The sequence below is a fragment of the Tilletiaria anomala genome (genome assembly GCF_000711695.1).
Source record: "Tilletiaria anomala UBC 951 chromosome Unknown K437scaffold_2, whole genome shotgun sequence".
NCBI classification, from domain to species: Eukaryota; Fungi; Basidiomycota; class Exobasidiomycetes; order Georgefischeriales; family Tilletiariaceae; genus Tilletiaria; species Tilletiaria anomala.
The window spans coordinates 164,518-180,506 of record NW_013547020.1 but is presented as its reverse complement, the minus strand read 5'-3'; the positions used below and the strand labels follow the sequence as shown (position 1 = coordinate 180,506).

At 57.3% G+C, this 15,989-nt stretch overlaps 5 protein-coding genes across 5 annotated transcripts; 3 read left to right on the top strand and 2 right to left on the bottom strand.

Moving 5' to 3' along the window:
* Positions 1-615: 615 nt before the first annotated feature.
* Positions 616-5,029, top strand: K437DRAFT_69739 (uncharacterized protein). Its single transcript, XM_013390769.1, has 3 exons — positions 616-2,104; positions 2,202-3,719; positions 3,802-5,029. The coding sequence occupies exons 1-3, from the start codon at positions 841-843 to the stop codon at positions 4,944-4,946; spliced, it is 3,927 nt and encodes a 1,308-aa protein (XP_013246223.1). The 5' UTR covers positions 616-840; the 3' UTR covers positions 4,947-5,029.
* Positions 5,030-5,116: 87 nt separating this feature from the next.
* Positions 5,117-9,418, bottom strand: K437DRAFT_241987 (uncharacterized protein; the record flags this gene model as incomplete). The annotated part of the gene is made up of 7 exons (XM_013390768.1): positions 8,785-9,418; positions 8,544-8,658; positions 8,156-8,464; positions 7,889-8,074; positions 7,418-7,814; positions 5,884-7,344; positions 5,117-5,827 (listed from the first exon to the last, which is right to left on the bottom strand). The coding sequence occupies exons 1-7, from the start codon at positions 9,047-9,049 to the stop codon at positions 5,117-5,119; spliced, it is 3,444 nt and encodes a 1,147-aa protein (XP_013246222.1). The 5' UTR covers positions 9,050-9,418.
* A 296-nt stretch (positions 9,419-9,714) lies between these two features.
* Positions 9,715-10,615, top strand: K437DRAFT_253077 (V-type ATPase). Its single transcript, XM_013390767.1, has 4 exons — positions 9,715-9,772; positions 9,888-9,969; positions 10,067-10,167; positions 10,246-10,615. Exons 1-4 carry the CDS (start codon positions 9,770-9,772, stop codon positions 10,414-10,416), a joined length of 357 nt encoding a protein of 118 aa, XP_013246221.1. The 5' UTR covers positions 9,715-9,769; the 3' UTR covers positions 10,417-10,615.
* Positions 10,616-10,846: 231 nt separating this feature from the next.
* Positions 10,847-13,549, top strand: K437DRAFT_253076 (uncharacterized protein). Its single transcript, XM_013390766.1, has 3 exons — positions 10,847-11,956; positions 12,034-12,163; positions 12,230-13,549. The coding sequence occupies exons 1-3, from the start codon at positions 11,192-11,194 to the stop codon at positions 13,420-13,422; spliced, it is 2,088 nt and encodes a 695-aa protein (XP_013246220.1). The 5' UTR covers positions 10,847-11,191; the 3' UTR covers positions 13,423-13,549.
* Positions 13,550-14,084: 535 nt separating this feature from the next.
* On the bottom strand, positions 14,085-15,989 carry K437DRAFT_69753 (carbohydrate esterase family 4 protein). The gene is made up of 2 exons (XM_013390765.1): positions 15,182-15,989; positions 14,085-15,086 (listed from the first exon to the last, which is right to left on the bottom strand). Exons 1-2 carry the CDS (start codon positions 15,841-15,843, stop codon positions 14,348-14,350), a joined length of 1,401 nt encoding a protein of 466 aa, XP_013246219.1. The 5' UTR covers positions 15,844-15,989; the 3' UTR covers positions 14,085-14,347.

The window sequence follows — 15,989 nt, the reverse complement described above, 5'->3', positions numbered from 1 at the left end:
GTGTCCTCTGCTGCAAGGCTGGCTTGCTCTCTGGTACTTTCCCTCTATGGTTGAAGGTTTGCGAACGAATTGGCGGGATTGGGTACTGGTGGAGAGAAGGGTCTCCAGCGTCTAAAGCGAGGCAGGCAGAGAGGGCTGGTGCGCACTGCGGCTGCGTGGGCGGGCCGCGCGTGTCTGTGAAAGAGATACATGTCAATTCGCACGGGTGGTCTTGTTCGTTCCTGCGGCGTTGTGCTCTGGCGTGTGTCGAGACGGCAGCCGCACGCCTTGCGCCAACCCATCCGTGCAGGAAGGCAGGCGATGCTGCGATGATGTGATTCAAAGGCGTGTATGTACGGCATGCAAACTTGTCGCTTTGGGAAGCTCGGCATCTTCGGCATTTTCGGCATCTTCGTCGCTCTCCCTTATCGGTCTGCTTGTCGCGCAGCCCCCTCCCATTTAGCTTCAACCCTGGCGCTGCTCCTCCTCCTTCTTCGTCTCTCGCTCTCAGAGAGTCTGCTGCTCGACTCGCTCGGCGGCGCAAATGTACATACAGGAACGCGCGAACGAGACTCGCCTGGGCCCTTGCTCTTCGCTCTCTGGCATTTCTCTCTAGTCTCTCGGTGTCTAGCGCGCTGGAGAACGAGGGAGAACGCCGGCGACGGTTCACGGGCCGTGAGCAAGTGGGGCGGACTGGAGAGCGAGAGAGCGATCGGCCAGTTTACCTTGCCTGCCTCGCTGTTGCAGCTGCAGCTGCTGCAACGCAACGCAAAGGGTCCACCCCGCCAAGGCCTCCACTCTCGCATCTAACCCCGTCCTCATTACCAGCAGGCTCAGCCAGCACACTCCCCGCCGCGAACCATGGCCAACACCCCCGATGCGAACGATGCTGCATCGGGTCGCTTGCCAGCAGCAGCAGTAGCAGCAGCAGCGACGCAGCGCAGCGTGCTAGGTCCACCGCTTACAAGATTCTCCTCCATCCACCAAGGCGGCAGCACCACCAGCACGGCCGAGCCAGAGCGAGCATTGGCTGCATCAGCGTCGGCTCCGTCGCCACAACAGCAACCCTCCTCGCGGCCCTCGCCTCGCCTCTCGGACCTCGTTGATCCTGCGACGACGTCCCGCTACCCACCTTCACTCCCACGGAACGGGTCAGGCAGCGTTTCCAATGCCCCCTCCTTTCCCTTTCCGCCGCTTCCCAGTCCGTACGCGAACACCACCAACGGCGCTAGGCAGCTCTTCACGTCGTCCAGTGCGACGCGCAGTCCCGCATTATACAAGCTTGCGTCGTCCGAGCGCAGCACGGTGGGTGAACTGTCGGCTGCGTCTAGCGCTCCGGCAGCAGCGGTAGCCACAGCAGCGGTAGCAGCAGCATCGCCATCCTCCGCCGGGCGCACCTCGCTCTGGAGCGCCTCTGTGCATTCGCGCGAGCGCAACGGTGCGTCGACCGGCCCGCTCAACAACACTAGCGCATCCTCCCCCGGCGCCAGCTATCGCACTGGCACGACGACGACGTCATTGTCGTCGTCGTCGCTCAAAGGCAAAGGCAGCAGCAGCAGCGCGCAACCAATGTCGACGCTCATCGCGTCGTATCCGGACGCATACCAGCACAGCGGCGTCGCACCAGCATCATCGTTACTGGACTCGGGAGACGGTGCCGCGGGCAGCATTTCGCCTTCGTACGGCTTTGCGCATCACGGCAGGCGCAGCCAGGCTGTGCAGCAGCAGCAGATGAAAGCACAAGCCATGTACACGAACGGCCCCGACGCCACATCCGGCAGCAGCAGCTGCAGCAACGGAGTCACCAGCTCCTCGTCGCGCGGCCTCAAGCGCCCTCGGTCGCCGCGGCCGCCGGCCTCGGCAGCCGCCCGCAGCTTGCACGCGGAGACACACGCCAAGGCGAGCGGACACGAGTCTTCGCCCAGCGAGCGCGGCAGCAGCTCGCCCGCCGGTGGCAACAACAGCACCAGCACCAGTACCAAAAATCGCGCTGGCGACGGTGCGGATGCACCGACCAGCAAGAAGCCCAAGACACCGCGCGCATGCGACTCGTGCAGGACCAAGAAGATCAAGTGCCAGGTGCTGAAGGACGGGTTATGCTTGCATTGCAAGACGTACCAGCTGCGTGAGTCAATCTGCTTGCAGACACGGAGGGAAATGGGCGTCGTCGGCGTGCGCGTGCAAAGCTGATGGCCTTCCCACCCTGGATGGACGCTGTCCAGGATGTACTTTCTACTTGCCTATCTCCGAAACGCGCTTCAAGAAAAAGCGCGATCGCGAGATGGAGCTGTTCACCGTCGCGGCAGCAGCTGCAGCTGCTGCCGCGACGGGCCGAGCGCCGCTGACGCACGTGCCCGGTGCGCGCGGCCTCGGCGCGCCGCATGACCTCTCCGGGCGCATCCTACCCCCTTTGCGGCCAAGCATGAGCCAGGAGTGGTCTGCACCGCCAGGTACCGTGCCCCAAGCCGCCGGTTTCACTGCCTGGCCCTCTTCGGGACCACGCTCGGCGCCCGTGCTAGCGGGCGATGCCCACCTGGCAGCGGCGGCGGCTGGCAACACGGGCAGCAACAGCTCGCCCGAGCGTGCCGCGGAGCCGTCTCGTGCTGCGACGGGCCCAGCGGTCGTCGTGGCCCTGCAGCGCTCCGCATCCGAGTCGGCCGCGCGCGTTTGTGGCGTGGCGGCGAATGGCGGGCATAGCCCTGCGTCAGGCGCGCCGCCCCAGCCGCCCGACTCGAGCGTGCTGGGCCCGACATCGATTGCCTACCTCGTGCACTCGACCGCGTTCGTGCCGAGCGCCGCGCTGGAGGACCACGACATCAAGCACCACCAGACCTTCGAGGTCGGCGCCAGCGGTGACGGCATTATCAAGTTCCACAAGGTCCCGCGCACGCGCGGCTCCGTCTCGAGCGACGAGGAGCTGCCGACAGAGCTACCGGAGGTGGTGCGCTCGCGCCTCGCCGGCGACGTCGCGGAGAAGCTGGTCAACTCGTACTTTGAGAGGATCGCGCCGATGTTCCCCATCATCACCAAGTCCGAGTTCCTCCACCTCTCTCCGCCGCCACCGCTGCTGCTGTACGCCGTGTGCAGTGTCGCGGCGCTCGCGCGCGACGTTCCGCGCGAGGTACTCACCGCTGTGCGCAGCACGCTCGCCATCCTCCTCCGCGACAGCGACGTGCTGAGCAACTCGAGCTCTGTCGCGATCCGCGCTCTGCTCGTCATGAGCCTCCACCAGGACGTCCACGGCTCGACGGCCGTCCAGTGCGGCGCGCGCTCGTGGAACCGCCTCGGCTGCGCTGTGCGCATGGCTCAGGACCTCGGCCTGCACCGCGATGCCAGCGGCCGCGACGACGTCGACGGCGAAGCGTTTTTCCTCGAACAGAAGCGCAGGGTCTGGGGCAGCTGTGTCACCGCCGATCGCTGGGCGGCGATCTACTCTGGCAGACCGCTCGCCATCGACCTGACGGACTGTGACGTCCGCCTCCCGTCGCCGTACGAGGTGCTGCGCTACCCGTCCGACCCGCCGTCGCGACCCGGCGAGCAGCAGCCGTTCGTGTTCAACACGGAGATGCTCAAGCTGAGCATTCTCTTCGGCCGCGTCATGAAGACCATCTACAGCCCGACGGGACTCATGAAGGCGACCGACGAGGAGATCACCAGCTTGCTTGGCGACATTGACGCCTGGCGCGAGGCCCTGCCAGAGCGCCTTCAGTTCAAAGGCCAACGATCGCCGCCGGAGGCAGGTGCGTGCTGCGTGCGCCAAATCTCCTGAAGATGCTAATGCTCATGCTTTGAACTCTCTCTGACCCTTGCTCGCACTTGCAGGTATCCTGCACATCGCACATGCGTGCTTGCAGGTTCTCTTCTTCCGCGTCTTCCTGCGCATATCTTACGTCTGCCCAACGCATCTCAAGTTCAGTATGACGATCGAGCGCATGACGCAGCTTCTCACCTGGGCCAAGGAGGCGATCGACTGGGTCAACGACCACGATTTCTACTTTGACACCCTCGGCCTCCTTTCATATAGTCTCGTCAGCTGCGCGACGCTCATGTACCATGCTTCGATCCGTCGCGGCGACCAGGTCGCGCTAGAGAAGCTCAAGAAGCTGCGAGACTACTTCAAAGCCGCCGCCAGGACCGACGAGGGTCTGGGCGACTCGGTACGCGCCAAGAGCGGCGCTGTGATCGCACTCCTGTACGATGCTGCCATTGGCGCCTTCCCCAATGAGCGCTACACTGGCGCGCTGAATCCGACGGCGGGCGTCAGCAACCACAAGACGACCGAGGCCGTGCGAGGTCTCAAGTTCAAGCCGGACCCATCTCGCCCAGGTGGAGGGGTGTACGTCGCTGAGACGAGCGACCTCGTCGTGCACGATCTGCCGCGCGGCACCGTCATTCTCAAGGATACCGAGACGGCCAACCGCATGCCCGTATTCACGTGGTCACCCACATCGGGCAACTGGCGCATGGTCTCTGGCAATCCCGACAGTGCTCCGCTGCCTGCTGACGACCCGAGTAGCGCTCCAGGCGCAAAGCTGGTCACCATGTTCCCCATGGCAACAGGCCTGGTTAACCTTCCACCCGGTATGCCGCAAACTCCGCAGCAGCAGCAGCAGCAACTGCCACCCCAGCCACTACAGCAGCAGCAACCGCAAGTTCATCACCCCCAACATCAAGAGCCAGCAGGGATGCATGGCTTCCCCGTCGATGTGGGCGATGTGCAAGCCCAGCTCTTTGCCAACGTCAATCCGGACTTGAACGGTGTCAGCTGGAATCCAGCGGCGAACTTCGTGCTCGAAAGCTCAGCGGACCTAGCCCCGAACTTACAGGGCTCGGGCGTAGATCCTCTCCTGCTGGATGGCTTACCCCAGCATCTCGACTTTGACGCATGGTCCAGCTGGTTTGCAAGGTTCCAGCCTCATCTACAAAATCGCGACAGCGACATGTCTGCCGCTTCGCTCGCAGTGTGATATTCCCAGATCGAATGGACAATCGGATAATTAGTAACGGTGCAAAGGGACGTATTTTGCCTCGAGTGAAACCCAACAAATCGCGATAGGTCTGTCTGGCTGGCCAGGTTACCTTTGTAATGTATGTAGCTACAATGCTTTGCTTCTGATGCTCAAAAAGGGGCTATGTGCTATGTCAAAGAAACAACGGGTGACGCTGTCTGTGCTGTTGGTGTTGCCGCAGGTATCGCATCTCCACCAAGTAGTTCCATGACACTGTTGAGTCGAGCCGGGTTGTTGCCCGCCCTTCGCATGAAATACTCCTGCAATCCAGTTTTGAGATCAGGATTCGATAATGCGACATCTTTGATTTGCTCCTTTGGAAGCTGAGCAAGCGCGCCGTATGACCCCGGCGCTGTCTTCTTGGCGCAGAGGATGAAGCCCTTCCAAAGTTGCGGATCCAACCAGATCTTCTTCGTGATCAGACGCGAAAGCAAATTGCCGCTGACGTATGTGCTCAGTGATCGATACCGATCCACTGCCCGGATCACGGTCCGTAGAAAGATGGTTGGGAGTGTGGGCTCTTCCACGATCTGATTCAAGATGGCACCGAGCACTTCGCTTCGGAAGACAGTAGTGAGGTTGAAGCAGATCTCCACTGCTTGTGCTGCTGCCTTGATCCCAATCTCATTCTCCTGTCGGTGTAGTAGACCCATGAGCTCGGTTGGAGTGAGGAGCTCAGTATGCTTAAGACGCGGCAAATTGGTGGAGATACTGCCAAAGCCTTCTGCTGGCGTGACGACAATAGACTGAAAGACCGACTTGACCAGATCGACATTCTCTTCCGTGTTGCAAGCGTTCAAGATGCTGATCACGCGCGGCAGATACTTCAAGATTTCGGTCTGTGGAAGGAGAGATATCAGCATCAAAAGACCCTATAGCCCGAAGCGAAGCTCACCTTTGACAAGTCGGGCATTATCGGAACAAGGAAGCGTGGATCGACGTCTCGTTCCGAAACCAAAGATTTGACCAGAGAGACGAGTGCCGGGGAGCTGCCTTTGTCCGAGAGGACTTGGAATACACTGAGGGCGAGTGTATCTGCGCCAATAGGAAAATTGCGCAATAATGCTTGCAATTTTGGATTGTTAGGACCCATAGACGACACAAGCGGCGCGATGTGCTTCTCAACAGCTGATTGTATCGTGGTTGGCATGCTGGGATAGGCGCCGAAAATTTCGTTCAAAAGGCTTGGTACCTTGATGCACAGGGCGAGATCCAGCTCCAAGTATCGGAGCACGTCCAGCTGAGACCATGTGGTGACGGGATCTGATTCACCTTCTTGAGTCATTGAGGGCTGCTCTTCTTTCTTTTCCTTGGGTTCTTCCTGATCACCGTCCGCTTTGGTTACCTCCTCGTCGTCCGGAGCCTTCATACCCTGCACGAGGCACTGTAAAGAGTCGCGCGCATAGGCCAGGACTGTGCCTTCCAATGCCGAGCCTTGCCCGACCCATGCTCTTGCGCTTGTAATGGCGCCCCTGCGCAATAGACCGTCGGTGGATCGTGTCATGCGCAGTAAGATCTCGCTGACTGCTTTTCGCGCCGGCGGACGCGACATGGCAATATCTCGCATGATACCAAACCCCAATGGCATAGTCGCCTTGTCCATGCAGATACGCTTGATCTTCTCTACAGCCGTTGCCGGTAGCTCAGGGAGGTCCAAGACGAACGTGGCAAGCCAACGATCTTTAGCATCGATGTTCTGCAAGAAACCATCCAACAAACTTAGCAGCAGACGCTCGTAGTGCTGCCCTTCACCGTCTTTGCGTCGCTGCCGGTCGCACGCCCATTCCTCCATGAGCCAATAGTTCGCAAAACCTATTCGCTGCTTCGGGTTCTCTCGAACGAAAGTGTGTGCCACCTCCCGAATATCTTGCGAGTAGTTGATGAGCCTGTTGTTCACTTCTTCGTGTCCATCGCGGTTCGAGGTTGGCGAGAAACCTCGTGTGGCCAGTCGAATTACGAGCGATGCCCACAGCGCCGGCTCAGCCAATGGCCGCGACAAGTCAACCAAGTCTAGATCTTGCTGACCCAGTGTTGTCCAGTCCTGTGCACCACATTTGCACATCCTCCCGACGGCACCCTTAACCAACTCAAGCGCCTGAGTGGGCGCGAGCACTTCTGGAGCAGCGAGTTCGAAGTTCTCTAGAAGCTTACTTCCAGGACCAATGGCCTCCTCGTCCGCATCGACAGTCTCGGCTGCTGGAAGAGGCAGATTGTCCAGCTCGACCTCCTCGACGTCCATTTTGAGCGGGTTCACGACTGCCTCTGTTGGTAGTTGAGCCGCTGGCCCCTTCGGTGCGTCCAGTGGTGGTGCAATATCATCCACTGGCTGTGTTCCGGCCAAATTTGCGCGCGTGCGCTGCAAAGGGAGTGGAAAGGAAAACTATTAGCTTGCCATTACTTGCGTTTCGTATGCGCTGTTATAGACTCACTTGCATCGCCGCTTGCAGAGTTTCATCACTGATGGATTGCAGATTCGCAATGACCAAGTCGACGACCAGTTGAAGCGGAAGAGTAGTGACGTCGAATGAAGCAGCTGCTCGATTCATTTGTGGTAGCCGTTGATTCATGAAAGCTCTTGCAGTTTCCTGCGGAGAATGCGTACTCTGCGTTACTCCCTGAGCTGCCGCTGAACCAAGCACAGCAGTGGCCAGTTCAAGCTTTGGCCGCTTGGACGCAGCTGCGATCTCGTCGGCCAGATGGTCACGCTTGCGTTTCGCCTCTGCATCGCGCGCCTGGTTGTACGTGATGCTGGCTGCTTCCATACGCGTCTTTTGCGCCTCGATCGCGTTTGCAATCTGCTTGTCGTAGCTACCAGCAGCCGAATGCCTTTTTAGAGAAGCGAGAGAGGGGGCACATTGTCAGCGCATCCTGCAGTACTTCGTCGTCATCCGCAGACTCACTTTAGGAGATGGAAGTAATTGAGCCGCAGTGTCTTTTCGACATTGCGAATCCGGTTGTAGGAGCACCCAGCAAGGCTTACAGGAGTCCAGCTGACCATCGCTTCACACACTATCTTGCCCAGCGCAGGACGCGATTTCGCTAGCGTGCTGAGCGTGTTCATCGCCGCCATGACCAAGTCCGTGTTGCTGAAATGAGTAGATGGCGGAAATTCGCAGTCAGCTTCGTCTAGCGCACATACGTGCACAGATCTTTAAGGCGGAACTCACTTGCTGGTAAATTGTAAAGTGACAACGGACGTGAGCAGCTTCTTGGCTTCTGCTTCAAGAAGAGAGGCGCGCAGTACAGGATGGTTCGGGGGGACCATGCCGAGGTGAACGTCATCGTTCCTCCCATAACCTCTTGCGTCTAGTGTAGTTCTGTTCTGAACGAGGATGATGCGTTGGTAAGCTTTGATGATGGCAACCTTGATGCCGATTGATCCGTGGCCGCCGTGATTCGAGTCGAACATCTCCACTAAACGGTGCTTGATGGCTTCGACAACCTTCCATTGGCCAACTTGCGAGCGGTCGTTGCATCTGTAGTTCAGTGAATCGTTGAGGTCAGCCAATGTGAGTGCCGAAAAGGACTTGAAGCGCTTGCACACGCCGTCCTCACATCTGTCGAAAGACGGCCTGATATGCGCTGGCGAAGCATTGGATTGCGGGTTTGGCATACGGCAGCCCCGGCTCTCGAACGAAAGAAAGGACTGCTTCTGGGATGTACATTGCAACTGCAAACGTACAAGCATGATGAGTCGAAGGCAGAATGTCAGCGAAGTCGATTTTGGCAGCTTGCCTGTCATGCAAGTGTCGCAGTTCCTCGCTCTTCCAGAGACTGGTCTTTGCGGCAGACTCACGGCTGTTGCGAGTCTCGATGTTGATGACGCCCTTGCAGAATGCAAGGTCCATCACGTCCACAATCCATTTCCTCAGAGTCTCTCGCGCCCGGTCGAGCAGGGGAACGATGCTTGGAAAAAGAATTGGTAGATTGCTTGGTTGTGACTCAAACAGTGCATACAGTTCGCCAAGCATGCGTGATTCCACATCTGCATTGGGGGCGGATAATGCAGAGCTGAAGAGGGCCAAGGCATCTTGCTTGGGTGGTGCCAGTGTCGAATCCATGGTGAACGATGTTGGCCTCTGCGGGAGAGTTCCTCCCCAATCGGTGCGATTGGAAGTGGTCTGTACGCTACGCTTGCTGTTATTTCCTCCCTATTAAGCAGCACCAAGAAGCCAGGAAGGTTCTTTGGATGCGCTATGCAGATCGTACGGAGAGGGCGCCGCTGTCAACTGAGGGGGCCGCTCGTGGTTGTCGACTAGACAGGGTACAAACGCAGGTGCGAGACAAACTTCACCGCGCACGGCACATGCTACAGTCTTCGAAACCTTACAGAGCCAGACATGTACAGAGGCGTCAGGTCTCCTCACTGCCTCTTTCCCTTTGGACCTATGTGCCTCTGGATAGGACAAGATAAGGACTGAGATTAGAACGGAGCGGATGATGAGGAAGAAAGCAGAGCAAGGTGAGCAAACCAGCAGACAGCTTTCTGTGGATGCTGTGTGGTAAAGGTGTGGCACAGAGTGAAGGAGAGGGTCAGGCAGGCTGCGCACGGCAGTAGAGCGCAGCATCTCAGCCGTTCCGCCTTCGGTACACCTTCAAGTCAAGACGAGCCTGCGGCCCCAGCGCCGACCACTGCGCATCATTGCCTCCTGAACCGCACCAACAATAAAGGGCACCGAAGTCTAGCATCTGTACGAGGCGTCGCATACAAGACATCAGCCTCCCTAGATCTGGCTCACAGCACGGAGATTACGGCTGACAAGTAAACATAGACGTGCACCATGGTAAGCTCTAAATGCTCAGCGGGTGGCGTACAAATGCGCAGCATCGCAGCGAAATTGTGTTGATCGTTTGATTCCTAATTGCGCCGCTTCTCTCCGATTGTTGCGTTGCATGCAGGCTGCTCAACAATCCCAGGGTATCTCGACCCTGCTAGAGGCGGAGAAGGAGGCGGCAAAGATCGTACAAAAGGCTCGGACATGTCAGTGTCACATGAGCGCGAAAGAGGACATGCTGTTCAAGTGACGAGACTGAAACATCCTTCGGCCCTTTTACGCCATCGCAACATTGTGATACAGATCGGACACAGAAGCTCAAGGACGCGCGAACGGAAGCAGCCAAGGAAATTGAAGACATCAAGGCAAAGAAAGAACAGGAGTTCAAGGCATTCCAGAAGGAGGTGAGTGCTGCTCAAACCATCGTGGTCCAGTGTCGTTCACGAGAGTTCAACTTTGATCGTCTCCTCTCCAACACATAGTACGAGGGCTCGGCAACCAGCGTCCAGACCGCAGTGGACAAAGAGACAGAGGCAAAGCTGTTAGAAATCGACCAAGCTTTCAAGAAAAACCAGGATGCCGTCGTCAAGAATCTGCTGCAAAAGGTCATGGACGTAAAGCCCGAGCTGCACCGGAATGCTCAGCGAGCTTGAGTCGATTGCCTCTCTCTAGGGTGGACACAGCGCCAGCAGCAATAGCGATGGATCCGCCAAAGTCGACAGCAAGGGCTGCTGCTGGCTTTGCCCTGCTGCTGGGTTGGATGTCTCTCTGTGTCCAGCCTCTCTCCTTTATGGCACGTATTTTCCATGGGCATTTCCTTTGAAGTTATGATTGGTCATCTGTCTGGCAAAGACCAAGCGCACCTCGTCATGTGTGGTTCTCCGATGTGGCTTATTCTCAGGATTGATGCGAGCCTTCCGTGGGAATGATGCAAATGCCAGAGACCTGGATATTTTCTCACAGGCCCGCGTCGCGTCGCGTCCTTTCGTTTTGCTTTCCTGCCGTGCAAGCTTTGGATGCTGCTAATGAGAAAAAAGCATCCCGAAACGGTTCACTCGTCTGTGCGATGAGGCGCTGCAAAGCAACTCAGAGATCGTGAAAGCGAAGAAAGCTTATATATCAATGCCAACCGAAGTTCATGATTGAGCTATGGAGTATTTTGGGGGGTCAATACAAGCGGAACCGGCATGCCTTAAACACGAGCACATCAATTCAGCCTTGATAACGCATTCGACACGATGCTTCCTTAGTTTCAATGTGCCAAGTGCCCAAGACCGTGAAACAGGAAGAATAATGGGCGTTCCATGGGAGACACACGACTGTTGTGCAGACGTTGCTGAACGCCACTGCCCATGGAAAACACCGCCCGGCCACTATTGAGGGCTCAGCCCCAGGCGGTCGAGCTGGTCGATTCGAGCGTATGCAAAAATGGCGACGGTGCTTCGGGCAGCCGAATTTGTTGCGGACGGCCATAATCTTGCAGGGAACAACGGCCGAGCGGCGTCGCTAGCATCTTTGCCGACCGAGCTGATCATCAAGATCTTACGACTCGTCCCGCCAAGCACTATCTTGTCTTGCAACAGAGTATGTCGTTCGCTTCATTTCGCGTGTAAGTCGATCTCATTGTGGTCGACGGTGTTGGACGACTGGCAACGTGAGCATCCTGTGCTTCCTAAATCCGACAATTCCAACGGTACCAACGAGGACAAGGTTCAAGAATTGATTTCGATGCTGATCACGTCAGAGGAGCTGTCTGAAAGATGGAACACTTACGGCTCCGAGCCCCAAACCGTCTTCCGGACCAGGGCGCACATCGACCGTATCACATGCATGAAAATCGTTTCAGGTCGATGCGGGAGATACCTCGTCACCGGCGCTGTAGACGGCTGGATTCGAATATGGAACATGTCAAATCCTTTGCCGGAGGCACAAGGCAGCAACATCCCAGAGCAAACCAGCTACAATGAAGAATCGGCGGAGCTCAGAAGCACAGCGGGCGAGATGCCTCCTAGCTCGTCCTTTGGCTCAAACGAGCTGAGCAGCCTTCTTACGAATACTGCTGCGAATGAGAGGCGCAAGCGAAGAAAGCAGGTGCTACTCAGTGAGATTGACACCGGTGGTGATATCACGTGTGTGGACGCAGAGTTGAGTCAAGACGAGAAAAGGCTTGTCTGCGTCGTGGGATCGTACTATGTGAGTCGGATTGCCAGGTTGCCAGAAACAAAACGATTCGCCATCTGGAAAGCTCATTATTTTCTTTCACTTTGTAGAGCAGCGCTGGATGTCTTGTGTACGTGCTCGACTTGGACAAGCGGCCGGCCATGCTCGATCAGAGAGCATCGTTGAATCCACGGGAATGGTTTGGTACACATTGCGTGTCATTGCGCGGGGACTACATAAGTAAGCTTTCAACCAACTCACAAACAAGTCCAGATGGATGCGCTACTAATAAAATATTTTCTGCAGCCATTGGGACCTACGTCGGCTTCATCCACGTCTTCAAATGGACGACAGGCTGGCGAGCAACGATGGAAACAGGATCGCGATGCTCGACTGCTTCTGTCAAGCTCTTAGAAAACTCAGTCATCTCCGTGACACGCGCAGGATCGATCGAGGTTTTCTCTCTGCCATCGTCTGCCGAAGAGACTTCCGAACTCTCGGATGCACCATCGCCGAGAATGAATCCAAGTGCATCGCTTCTCGAAGACAGGCATCCTGATCCCAGCACGATCGACCTGAAGGAGGACACTCCCATACCGCCAGGCCGAGTCATCGCTCGACAAACACCTGATGAATCCTCACGACCCTTGCTCAGCGTGACTATAAGCGAGGAACCCAGGCCCCGACCTGGGTGTACGAGCCAGCGCAGCAAGACGGCCGATGCAAAGTGCGGCCGCATCATCCTCCAGATGATCGACAGTAAAACGGTCTTGCACTACGCCTTCCAGCGGAAGAAGCGCCCGTCTAGCCATCCTTTCCCTTACGAATGGCCGCCACGCGTCATTGGCAGAGCTGCGCTTCCGAACGAACGCATTACAGGTGGTGCAATCGGCGCATTGGGCAAGCGAGCGGTGCTGATGAGCAATCTGACCGGTGGAGTGCCACCTGTGTCGTGTATTCGAGCCTTAACTCGCCAACCAGATGATTCTGGAAGTGTCGATGCCGCAACGATCGCCATGCTTCCTCTTCGACCGATACCGGATGTCGGCCTTCCCGCTCTCCCGGCTCCTTCCAGCAACATTCCAAATAACGACATCTCGAGTAGCTTTCTACGTCCCACGGTACCTAAGACGGTCTGCCCTGCCGGTCCGGCACCAGCATCGCCGCCGCGTGCTGTCGGTCTTGAGTCCGCGGCAGTTTCACCTCCTACGCCGCCGACCCAGGGCACACCCGATAGGCGCGCGCCCAGCACCAGCTCGGAGCTTCCATTTGGGTCTGCGGCCTTTTCCTCACCGTCCTCGTCGATCGGCAGCTCGTTCGGGGTGCCAAGCAGATCAGACGTACTAACGGAGATCTGCATCGATGAAGCTGCTGGGTTGATCTGCATTGGTACGGCGAGGGGAAATTGCTGGATTGCGGATTACGTGCGCAAGCCTGCTACGGCCACGAGTGCTGTGGCAACTACTAAGACGACGATAAAGGGGCTGGGGATGGTATGAATCTTGGCAGCAGTTCGACAATCATGTGCGGAAGGGCTCTGACGACGCTTGTAGCATGAAACGGTAGAAATGCCACACAAGCACGCGAACATGTATAGTGGCAGCAGCATTGAAGTTTTGCGCGTCGAGAATTGCTTTTTAATTGCAGAGAGGAAGCAGGCAGAAGAGTATGAATGGTAAATACACAGATGTAAGCAGCAGGTAGACTGTGCAGTTCCGCATGACGGTAAGGTGAGGCGGAGCGTACTGAGTAGACAAGAGAAAAGTAAACAACGCAGACGGCGAGGATTGTTCCAGACACACCAGAGCCGCTGCTTCTCCAGCCTCCTCTTGTGATTCCTCCGCGTCGATCGCATCCATTCTGTGCTGGTGCGCGTGGGCCCCCGTTGACGATGGCATCGTCACGTGCGCGTACGCCAGCCTGGCACGGGAAAGCGAAGTCGCGGAGGGTGCGAAAAGAAAGGTGGGTGATTACATAGTCCGTGATGATTGCACAGTTAAGTACGTGTGTGGTGACATGTGATAATCGAACGGCCCCCGTGTAGGGCCTGCACACGAGCCTCGCGGCGGCTTGTCATGCCGTCCTTGCATAAAGTCTTGTTAACATAATCATCGACAATAGGGCCGGTCTACAAGGCACACTGTCTCGTCGAGTGGCTTCTGATGAATCTGTATGCCTTGCGTTGTTTGGGCTCGGCCGCCTGCAGCGAGAACGATGATGATGGCATCGGCGGCGGCGATGGATGTGCGAAAGACGAAAAAAGCGGATAGGGGCTTATGTTACTGCTACAATGGACGTTGAGTGGGGTGGAACTGTGGTGTATGTGCACTAATGAGCGGATGATTTGAGGCGAAGAAGTTAAATGCGAGGTTGAGGTGGGAGCTCGTCTGGACAGTGATTAGAATGCAGATGTGCGGGAGCGGTTCAGAGCGCAAGCGTGACGGAGCTCCCTACGATGACGGCAGCAGCAACAGCGACGAGCACGAGGGTGGATGAGGAGAACGATGCAGTCGCTGCGCTCTTGGAACCGGCCTGGCTGCCTGTACCCTTACTGCTGGCAGCTGCTGTGCTTGTTAATGGCCGGCTCGGCTGGCTAGCCGTGATGGTGTACTGCGCTGCTTTCGCTTTGATCGCGTTTGCCTTCGGCAGGCCTTGCGGCATTGTGTTGCCTTGTATGTACTGCGAAAAGTTCGGGTACACATACTGTTGCTCCTGGTAGATCTGTGTCTTGTTGCGGCATGTGTCGATGGGGACGACGTGCTTGAACGCGTTCTTCACCAGCGGGTACTCCTTCATCCACTCATCCATTGTTTCACCGTTAATCTCGTGCGTGAGGACGAGGATGCCGGCCTGGTCCAGCGGGGTGGATGTAGCCTTGGCGATGATGGAGCCGTAGTTGTGGTCGATCACCGCAGTCGGCGAAGGGCCCTGCGGTGCAATTTGCCAGTCATTCGTGTCGTCGGTCCAAATGATCGTGTCGAGGCCGAGCGCGTTGGCGATGGCCCGCACGCGGTCATCAATGTCACCGTATGGCGGGCGGTACGACGTTACGGTCACGCCGACGACGTATTTGATCACCTTGACCGTGTAGTATAGTTCGGCAAAGATCTGCGAGCTGGTGAGTGCAGTCAGGTAGCGATGACTCCATGTGTGTGCTGAGAGCCTGAAAGGAAGAAAGCAAGCGGCCCAAGTGCGTGGGATCAGCGCGCCCGCCTGGTGCAGCCGTGTCAAGAGGTAACCAGAAGAACGTTGACTCACTGGTGACCGTCAGTGAGGCCGCGCTGAGCCTGCAGTGGCCAGTCCATGACGTTGGAGCCAATGTAGAACATGGTGGCCTTTTGGTTGTTCTCCTTGAGGAAGTCATAGAAGGCGTTGTGCGTGCAATTTGGGCCGTCGTCAAAGGAAATGCCCCATATGTGTGGCTCGGGGCATGTGACAATGTCGTTGGGGATGCCTGGATGCTTTGGCGTTGTGCACTTTGTTGCTGTCCACCAGCAATCCGGGTCAGCAACCGCATCGTATCGTGAGCCGTTGCCCTGCATGCTGCCGGTCGGAAGCCCTCGGGGGGCGATGTCGGGGATCTTGCCCGATGCCTGGATCCGCTGCCATATCTGCTGCGCCTCGGTGTCGTTCGGCAGGATGTCTGCGATTTCCCACACGGGTGGGAACTCCTTGGAGAAGGCGCTGACTGACTCGATATAATACGGTTTGCACTGCGCCGTGGTGCTGTTAATATTGGCGAAGCTCGCGTCGTTGGTCGCGGCCGCTGCCGGAGCCCGCTTCAGCAGCGATGGTGTGGCGAGGTCATGGTGATGCTTCTGAATGTGGTGGCCTGGGATGCCCTTGCCCATGTGCCCGGCAAGTGCTTGGCCGGCGGGGACAAGAGCTACGAGAAGCAGCGTAAACGAGTTGAGCTGCATTATGGCTGGTCGAATCTACTGTTGGACGAAGTGTGAGTGTTGTTGGGTGCAATCCGGCTCTATAGCTTGGACTGGTGCGTCCACTCGGTGCCGCTTCGAGGTCAATGTCGCGGCGGCGACGAGGCTAATAAAGATCGTCTTGAAGA

Bases quoted from the DNA above. Each gene is read 5' to 3' on its own strand.
- K437DRAFT_253076 (XM_013390766.1), top strand. From the start codon at position 11,192: ATGGCGACGGTGCTTCGGGCAGCCGAATTTGTTGCGGACGGCCATAAT. The intron at 11,957-12,033 runs GTGAGTCGGATT...TTCACTTTGTAG, and splicing joins GCGTCGTGGGATCGTACTAT to AGCAGCGCTGGATGTCTTGT. The intron at 12,164-12,229 runs GTAAGCTTTCAA...TATTTTCTGCAG, and splicing joins ATTGCGCGGGGACTACATAA to CCATTGGGACCTACGTCGGC.
- K437DRAFT_69753 (XM_013390765.1), bottom strand. From the start codon at position 15,843: ATGCAGCTCAACTCGTTTACGCTGCTTCTCGTAGCTCTTGTCCCCGCC. The intron at 15,087-15,181 runs GTGAGTCAACGT...TCTTCCTTTCAG, and splicing joins GGCCTCACTGACGGTCACCA to GCTCTCAGCACACACATGGA.
- K437DRAFT_69739 (XM_013390769.1), top strand. From the start codon at position 841: ATGGCCAACACCCCCGATGCGAACGATGCTGCATCGGGTCGCTTGCCA. The intron at 2,105-2,201 runs GTGAGTCAATCT...GACGCTGTCCAG, and splicing joins TTGCAAGACGTACCAGCTGC to GATGTACTTTCTACTTGCCT. The intron at 3,720-3,801 runs GTGCGTGCTGCG...TCGCACTTGCAG, and splicing joins ACGATCGCCGCCGGAGGCAG to GTATCCTGCACATCGCACAT.
- K437DRAFT_253077 (XM_013390767.1), top strand. The intron at 9,970-10,066 runs GTCAGTGTCACA...ATTGTGATACAG, and splicing joins CGTACAAAAGGCTCGGACAT to ATCGGACACAGAAGCTCAAG. The intron at 10,168-10,245 runs GTGAGTGCTGCT...TCCAACACATAG, and splicing joins TCAAGGCATTCCAGAAGGAG to TACGAGGGCTCGGCAACCAG.